The sequence below is a fragment of the Ruditapes philippinarum genome, unplaced genomic scaffold (assembly GCF_026571515.1).
Source record: "Ruditapes philippinarum isolate M1 unplaced genomic scaffold, ASM2657151v2 ctg9009_1_1_1_1, whole genome shotgun sequence".
Classification (NCBI taxonomy): domain Eukaryota; kingdom Metazoa; phylum Mollusca; class Bivalvia; order Venerida; family Veneridae; genus Ruditapes; species Ruditapes philippinarum.
The window spans coordinates 61,164-71,253 of NW_026859968.1; the positions used below are offsets into that span (position 1 = coordinate 61,164).

Sequence of the window (10,090 nt, forward strand, 5' to 3'; positions counted from 1 at the left end):
CAATAAGATGACGTTTTTTTTCTCTCGAATGTTGTTAATTATGTTATAAAAGGAGTGTTTTATGTACATTAAACAAGAATCAATTACACAGAATCTGACATCACGTATCCACATTTTGAAATGACATGTAAATAATGATTGAGAAGGAAAATAATAACAAATTATGATGGTATTGAAAAATTGTGAGGGTTTCTGCTGGAGAGAATTATCAATGAGCAAATACAGCATTATATGATTAGGTATTAAAGAGTAAAACTCTACGCTGAAGCTGATATTGGATATTTTACATGACAGATGACGAAATTGTGCTGATATATAAATATATCCGTGGCCAAAGGAATTGTATTATTTGAAGCTTTTGAATGATAAGATTAATGGAATATATTTGTAATGACACTTAAAAAAACGATGATATAATAAAAAATAGTGATATGTATTTATAATAGCAAGGAAAAGAACCATTTATTTCTATTTATTTTAGTATAATAAATCACTCCCAACTATTTTGTTTTAAAATGGTGTCTAGCCTTAATCAAACATTTACATGTGAAGGGAATGACTATGAGCCCACTTGGAAGGATATATTTAAAGCATGTGTTATTGGTTGCGTTTCGCTCGGGATCATTATAGGAAATGTTTTTTCTGTGATAGTGTTCAATAACTCAAGCAGTAGAAAATTATTTCTAAAGAAAGTTCGACTAACTATGAACTCATTAATTTGTACAGACCTGAGTATGGGCCTGTTCATGTGTCCGTTCTGTATATATTCTGCTCTCTACAAATGTTGGCCATACTCGGAAACTTTCTGTAAAATAGAGGCATTGTTCTTGTCCGCATTATTTCATGAGTCAACATTGTCACTTGTTTTAATAGCCCTGGACAGATACTTCTCTGTCCACCATTATTTAAAATATAACAGTTTCATGACGTCACGGAAATACGTCATTGTTATCTTAGCCACGTGGACAGTGACGTTTGGTGTTTATTCGATTGTGATATTTTTCGGGGAACAGTTCTATTTTGATGACATTGGGATAAACTGTGAACCTTATTATGAAAACCCAAACGTGACACTGAGTGTAATAGTAATATTTTACTTTATTCCCGCCTTGTTATTCTTATATAGTTATGGATCTATTTTTGCGGCTGCTAACCGGAAAGAGACCATTCGTGTATTCTCAAGAAATGCAAGACATTATGAGAATGTAAGTATAGCAAGAATTTAAATAAAGAATATAAATCAGTTTTACAATATTAAAACATAAGTATTACTTGAAAGTCATTTTAATGCCTTTTAATTCATGCCTTCTACTAATAATATTCTTGAAATTCTTTAAAAAGTGAAGCAACGTAAAAAAATCAAACCATATGTTCATTTTATATGCATGTATTCATTTTGTATTATGTTTTACTCTAGAATAATATGGATGAATTACAAATTAAAAAGCGTCATGTATGATGTATTATTTTGTCAGAGTAACCACGCAGTTTCTCAGATTTTACGTACTTCAAAATACTTGGCGGCCATCACGGCGGGTTTCTTTGTTGCCGTTACACCTTGGACAATCTGTACATTGACAATCGCATTGACCCAGATAAAGCTAAATGAGGACATAGACTTTGCAGTGACGTGGATTGCCATTAGTAACAGCTTTTGGAACGTCGTTATTTATAGCATTATGAACCGGAAGTTCAGGTATATTGCAAGGACATATATCATTTCTACACGGAAACCTCAACATGTATGGACTATAAGTCATCATTTTCAACGTATGTGTTTGATTTAGATACTGAAGGGTTGTTATTACGTCTACAAAATATTTGAAACGCTACAAAAATGTTTAAAACCTGTTCATACACTCAACGTTTTTTTATCATGATGTGAAGCTTCTAATCCTAATTAGTCTTGAAATGACCAATTTTCCCCGACCTTGTTGTTTAACTTCATTACGAAAGAATCGAAACAATGCTATGTTAAAAAAACAGGTTCAAAACTATGATTGCTAGGATCCTCTTTTGCGATTACATTTCCATTTATAAATAAAATCACACATTTCATTTGTGTTTAAACAATGCACTGTATAGTAATTGTATTACTTTTTAATTGATTGGTGAAATGTCCTATTAGAATTTCTTGTATAACATTTTGTTTTTTAATTTCATTTTCTACACAGTTTAATAAGTTTCCGATTCTAGGTAAAGTATGTCAAATAAAATTAATTTCAATAAACTGCCTTATTCTAATACATATTAAATGATTGTTTATTTCAGACAAGCAGCTATTTCCTTAACAACACGCCAAAGATACCGACAGTTCTTACAGCCTCGTTTTGTCTCGCGAGACCGAATATCAGATAGTCACGATAATACATATGATAGCCAGAGACATACAGAGTTGTCGAACATAGATCATATATCAGGGTACAGAAATACTGTATCAGTGTCGCAAAATGTTCAAATAAATTTCTATACACATGATTTTACAGCCGATTCCCAGCCAAGTGATGCTTAAGTTAAAATGGCTGATGATTTTAACAGTTTAAAAATCAAAGACAAGTGTTGAAGTAACGGAATAACAAATTGATTAGGCTCTTTAAAATAACTGTCAAATCATTGGAACACAGCTGAAACTTCGATACAAATCTGTCATAATTTGGTTACATTTGTAAATAAAAACTAACACCGTGCCATGCTTTAAAAGGTTTTTTAAGTGATAAGATCACTTGTACATGTATATTGGTGAACGCAATTCCCGTTATAAGATGAACCTCATTGAAATAAAAATAAAGTCTTTAAATAAATATTCAGAATCCAAAGTAAAAGCATGATTATTGTTGTGTCTTTACTCGACTAGAACTTTATTAAGCATTCCCTTTCATTGTATTTGAATTTGATAAATTCTAAGAACTGTTTTTTAAACGATTTTAAGAATTATTTATGGAATGAGAATTTACAAATATGTAAACATCATGAACATATGTTAGCAATAACTTGTTTGATTGATTGTTCTGCACTTAAGGTCTGTTTGAACATATTCAATGGAGAAAGGTCAATAGTTTCTATTTCATATTAATTTGGAAATATGAGTAAACCCATTTTTTCTATTCGTATGAACCAATGACCTTGAAGAAACACTGTAAATACGGGATTTACAACGTAAATCACAATTTACAATACTATTAAAAGTATATCATTGAGGTTCCGTTACAAGGAACGAAAAATAATCTTATAAACTGAAACAGAACAGAACATTCATAATCTTTATATATAGACTTGAGGAAAGTATTTAAAACATTGATAAAACAATAGAAATGTAGTATTCGGATATTCTTTTAAAATATTGCTTGAAAAAATGTTGATAAATTTCTAAGTTATTTACTATGAATATTTTATATGATGAATAATTATATTTTGTTCTAGAAAGGAAATAAAGATTTAAATTTAGCATACGAATTACAGATTGATCTTTTTGACAGAATGGTAAAACCAGTTTTACTTTATGGATGTGAAATCTGGGGGTTTAGGAAATGTTGATTTTATTGAAAAAGACCAATTAAAGTTTTACAAATATATTTTCAAACATAAGAAACTAACACTTTCATATATTATATATGGTAAACTTGGAATTTTTCCAGTTTGTATTGATATATACCAAAGAGTTAAATCATTTTAGACGAAATTGATTAATCTTTTCGAAATATCGACAAACTATCTGGTAAAGTTTACAGCATGAACACTTTTCCCAATAGATTAAAAATGTTATAAATGTGTTGTGTTCTGAGTATGGTACTGTCAGAGCTTCTTAAATGAAAAATGGTTGATTGGGTCAATTTGCCGAAAGTTAAAAGATAATTTTATACAGAAATTGCATTCTGATATACAATTAACATCAAACAAGAATATTTATAAAATATTTTAAAAGGTATTAAAACTGAGTTTGGTAGAAGTGCTTATATCAAGACGTAGCTTATCAATTATGCTGTATTTTACTAGAAATCATTGGCTGCCTGTGGAAACAGGAAGATTGCATACCTTCTTCTGAAAGAAAAAGTTCCTATTGTAATGATGATGTATTGACGAATTTCATTATTTTTTCACATGTCAAAAGTTTTTTGATGAAAGAAAAAAGTATTTAAAACGGCATTTCTATGTTAATCCATTTTTTTTTCAAATTAGAAGAATTGTTCAGTAGTGAAAATAAAATTTTACTAAAAAAACTTAGTATTTTTATCGAAATCATATCTATAAACACTGATATGTCTGGATTGCTTGTTTACTTGAAAAATGTTGAAAAATATATGCTTTATATATGTTTATTTGTAATTTTACATGTTTTATTTCGATATGTTTGTCATTCTCTATTTACGTAGCACTTGTCAATATGCCGCCATTATTCACTGTAATTATTACAAATGATGCTTATGTTGTTTACTTGATGTTAACCTAAGATGGAAATAAAAGATTGAATAAAAAAAAACAATTTATTGTCTGCTACCGGTATATTATATATCTAACATCGGATCATACATCTCACCCTGGCCAACAGCATCCATATATGAGCCGTGTCACGACAAAACCAACGTAATGCGTTTGCGACCAGCATTGATCCAGACCAGCCTGCGCATCCGCGTAGTCTGATCAGGATCCATGCTCTCCGCTTACAAACCCTATAACAAGTAGAGAAACTGATAGCGATTAGCATGGATCCTGATCAGACTGCGCGGATGCGCAGGCTGGTCTGGATCCATGCTGGTCGCAAACCCATTATGTTGGTTTTGTCGTGACGCGGCTCATATAATTCTTTCTTAGTTTGTTGTTATGTCTGATACTAGATACAATCAACGTAATTATTTATTTTATAATTTTGCATTTTATTTATAGACCAATTAAAATTAAATTATTGAAGGCATGTAGACAGAGAAAGATAACTGATCTTTAAAGTTACTGCTACTCTGGTGTCACTCTAAAATATTGAAAGACGTTTGCTTTTTGCAAACTTTTACCTGAAAAATGAAGTTGACGCTTTAATAATGAACTAAACGAACATAATTATACGAATGCACTTGTATTGGTTTCTAAACGACGTGATGTTATAAAGTAAAGGGACTCAAATCAATTCGTTGTATAAACATAATCACGACACTAATAATAAAAGTTTACAAATTGGAATAATGCTCGTAGCTCCTTTTCATAATCTAAATTGTTCAATACAACAAACATAACATACGTGAGTTTATCTAAAATAATAAAATGAGAGCATTATATGGTTGTTTACAGGTGTACCGTTACGTTTGCATTGCGACATGCAACACGATATTGTGTTAAGTTAGATATGATGTATTAAAACAATATTTTACATGATATTGTTGGCACAATGTCCTTTGTTCCAATTAAAATAGAGTGATTCGTGAATTGTTAACGTGCATTCGAGACGAATGATCCAAAACACATTAACTGGACATTTTCTTTAAAAACCATGTAATCGGACTAACCTTTTGCAATCTGAATGGTTTCTTATGAAAATACTGTAAGTGGAGAATTTCAGGAGTCCAGGAGTGGTAAAGGATTACCGTAGATACTTGTAGATACTTATTTACTTATCCATTCTTAGAAAAATGATGCTTATTCACATATTATAAGACACACAGATTTAGTGGTAGTTTAAAATATAATAAACAAGATCAACAAGGAAAATTGACGTTCAAGGAACGTCAAGGTTAACAAACGCTCTAAACACTAGAAAGGTCTCGTTCACATCCGACAATAAGAATAATGTTTGTCGTGCAGATTAAATAATCTTTGAAAAAAAATTCATCCACTTCTTGTTTCCTGCTGCAAGATAACTTGCAGTTGAAGAAAAACAAATGTTGTTTTCAAATGTCAGAAGGTGTACTATAAGTAATGTACAAAGATTTAACTGATAAAACAGAGAGTTTATTATGTGGTTGTTTCAATGAATATATATTTGAAAGACTTTCCTTTTCAAGAAAAAAAAAGGTAAATGCATACTGCTACTGCAAATTGGAATGGGTCGAATAGATTTTACGATTGATATAATATGTGAGATATGCTTCCAAAATAAACTTTATGATATTCCAATGTCATAAGCATCATTGTAGTAGATTAAAATAGATAGCAATTAGAATCTTGATAGCCATGTTGTCAGATGTGTATAATATTTTTTGCAATTTCAAAGCGGATATAGGGGTTTCATTCTTGTCATTTCGGGAGCATTATTAGCATTCTGGCCGTAAATTAAAAAAAAACAGATTTATTTATGCATAAATGATTTTCATAAAAGAAATACTTTGCTTGAAATTAACAAGCTTTTCAATATTCGATACCAATTTGAAGAGATTACTACAGAAGTTCATCTTAATATGTGTAAATATCACAAATACTGGCTGGCAATTTACGTCCTTTTTTGCTTTCCCTTAACGTTTTTTTGAATTTTAATTTTAGGCATTCTAAGTTATTTTTAAAAAGTGTTTATGATAAAATATTTTTTTTCCAAAAAATTTGGGGGAGAAAAATAAAATCATTAAAAAACGTAAAACAAAAAATTAAAACTTTTGGGGCCTTTTGATTGAATTTCTTGACGTTACTCGATTAGGTCCGTCCCGCCCCTCCCCGGCTTAGCGTTTAATCATTTAAGCTGAAATTGAAATTTTTGAATTTAAATTTTCCCGGGGGGTTTTTTTTAAAGTCGGAAATCATAAAACCCTTTAAATTTGTTTTTTTGTATGTTCTAAAAATGGGTTGGTTTCAAGAAAAAAAATGAAAAATTAAATGTTTTTTTGTGTTAGTTATAGGGAAGGAATTGAGCATATTTCGAAAATCATTTTTAAATTTCCCAATCTATATCTCTTTTTTTATTTTTAAAGTTAAATGAGCTGACACTCAGAAATATAAAAATAAAATTACACCATTCCAAAATGTCTAGATCATAATTGACCATTTAAATGACACAAACTACGGATTGATTTTTCTTGATATATTTTTGTTCAGTTGATAAACCTTGTATTAGCATGTGATATGACATTGCAAAATGATCTCAAATTAGTTTGGTCCGATAAATATCATCACGATAGCAAGCAAAAGTTTTGTAATCATGCTCTAAAATAGCTGAAATTGAATCCCTTTAACGTCTCTTTATTTCCAAGCTACAAGACAATACTTTCTTGAGATAAACAGTCCAGAAGAAATCTTGGAGATGCCATAAAATGAGATCTGTATTAATTGCTTATTGTAAACTTAACTCAATTCAGCGTAACGAAAACATCCGCTCAACAGAAATAATGTTGTTATTCGAAATAATTAAATGGGAAAGTGGGTGTAGTATAGTTTTACATTTTTATCATATGTTATACTGTAGAAATGCTATAATTTCAAAATGATTCTATTTTAAGTTTATCTTTTTATTTGCATTTTTGTCAAATATTATTTGTGATTACTCCATGTGCACAATTAACACAAGTAGAATACCATATTTGCCCGGTCATTTTTGTTTGGTGTCCTCCTTGGTTCCTTACCGATGGTCTTGTGTTGTTTGGTAGGGTGGGGTTACGTTCGTTCCTTGTTTTTCATATCCTATAATTTGGTGAACTATGTCCAGTATATCTTTGCTTCTAGCAATTCAATTTACACAATTCAAATAAATGTGCCAAAAACATGACATCTCATGTAGAAATGTCATGTGACCTTTAACCTTTGAATATAAACAACGTATTACAAATCACTTTTAATAAAAGAGTAACAGAAATACTACTATGTGCGACATCTCTTACGTAAATCAATAGATAAACCTATAGAATACTAAATGGCACTGTCAGTCATCATCATTAACTTTATAACTTGTAATATCAAACAAGTCAATTGATCATTATATGAAAGTTAATGTCCTTAAAACAATCAATAATCAATTTTATATCTCGTTGAACATAAACTAATACAGCATTGCATTTCGGACTGACATATATAATCCACTGTATGGGAAATAATGACGAGAATTTATTTCCTGATACTGGAAGCATTTTGCTGTAAATGAAACTTTTTCCGATTTGTTTCCTAAAGTGCTGCTAAAAATGTCTGTTTCATAATTAGCTCACGCTAAAACAAGACACTGTGTTTATATGACTTAAAACAATTGTTATCTGTCATTATTGTGAAACAAATGTTACATTACATTAGCTTAGAATCAGTGAATGTATATTAACATATTACATATAGATTATTATTTCTCTGTTGTTGTTTTTAAAGATAAAAGATGTATATAAATTAGCAAAATGGTCTAAAAAGGAAATACTGAAGTTCATCAAACACGGCAAATATAAATGTTGCTACAGTGTCCGTTTGATCTATGTTAAAAAATAAGACAGATTTATAATCAAGCAAGTATCAAATGAAAATACAGAAGGTAACTTCAGTACAGCATAAGTGTTGGAATGACCTTTTCAAAAGAAGACGTTTTTGATAGCCTTAAAATTCTAAGATTTGTAAGCCTGTGAATTGATAAGTCTTGGTCGCCTTTTATGATAATTATCCTTAGCAGATGTATAAACAATGAGGCACTGAATTCTTAATCTGAAATCATTACCAGAATTTGGTCGCTTTTGACTTTATCTTAAAGTAACAAAAAAAGACTGGTGATTTAAACAGTTTATCAAAGAATAGCGTTGGAGTCACGGTATAACACATTGACTGGTTTTATTAATGTTATTGTTAATTGTTTTGGAATGAAACATTAACGGTCTCACGGATAAATGAAGCTTGGGTGATATTTGTAAATAAAAGAAGATCGCAAAGTGTCTTGTTTTCGATCAAAGATTTTAATACTGGTAAATGATAACAACTAAAAATAAATAAACAGTTTGAATGCAAAATATTTGCAATCTAGATTTGATAGAGTCTGTTTATAAACGACAGAGGTTAATCAAATACTTGAACAGAATTTTACATGAAAGTAAAATATGATAAAATTGATAGGTTATGAATAAAAAGAGACACTTTTGAACTAAGTTGCATGTTTTTTGTTGTTGTTGTTGTTGCTGTTGTTGTTCTTGTTGTTGTTGTTCTTGTTGCTGTTGTTTTTTGGGTTTTTATTTCAAAATTTACTCGAGACTTACTAAAGATGTGAGGTAATTTCCCTTTATTGCTTACATATCATAAATTCATTAATGCATTTTTGAAGTCTTTTCCTGTTTAAATATGAAATATTACAATTACAACTATGTATATGTACAACTTTTAAAGGCACATAGTCTGTATTCCACAACTTTATTAAGAACAATTATAATTCCTTTACGCACCCAACCTTTAAATTATGGTTGGAAAAATAGTTGGATATGATCTGTGGTATATGGAATGACAATTGACAAATATGTAAACATCATGAGCATATGTTAGCAATAACTTGTTTGATTGATTGCTCTGCATATATTGCAAGTTGTTTGAACATACCCTATATAGAAATGTCATTCAGTAGTCTTTCTTCATATCAATTTGGAAATTTCAGTAAACCCAAATTTTTTATTTGTATAAACCGATAAGATTGTAGGGTAGGAATAGTTTAAATACGATGTGAGATTGCAACATAAATCACCACGAACGATATAGGTCTAGCAAAACCATTAACTCATCCCGTTTAGATTACATGATTTATTGTTGCTGTCATGCAAACATGTTTTGGAAAAATAAAGATAACCTTAACAAACAAGAATGTCCACTCATACGAATGCATTTGTATTATTTTCTATACAACGTGATGTGATAAATTTAGCGTTGTATAAATATCATCGCGACAGTAATTATAATCAAAATGTACAAATTCTAAGCTTTTTTTCATAACACAATAAACATAACATACTTTTATTTAAATGGACTCTCCGGAATTAAGAATATTTGAGGTTTTCTCAGCTAATCTTGGGGTACAAACAAACTTTTACAGTTACAGCTTCGAAATTAACTTATCTATTGCGACCGATAGTGCACCGTGAAGCTTTTAGTGGTAAAATTATTTGTTTCCGGGGGATTAATGGGGTTTTCCAATTTTTCCAAGTTCCCGGGTAAAAAATTATAGATAAAAAAGCAA

The 10,090-nt window shown here is 30.0% G+C and overlaps 1 protein-coding gene across 1 annotated transcript; it reads left to right on the top strand.

The window, feature by feature from the left end:
- Positions 1 to 529: 529 nt before the first annotated feature.
- LOC132758452 (histamine H2 receptor-like) lies at positions 530 to 2,751 on the top strand. Its single transcript, XM_060750128.1, has 3 exons — positions 530 to 1,205; positions 1,476 to 1,696; positions 2,272 to 2,751. The coding sequence occupies exons 1-3, from the start codon at positions 705 to 707 to the stop codon at positions 2,510 to 2,512; spliced, it is 963 nt and encodes a 320-aa protein (XP_060606111.1). The 5' UTR covers positions 530 to 704; the 3' UTR covers positions 2,513 to 2,751.
- Positions 2,752 to 10,090: the final 7,339 nt, after the last annotated feature.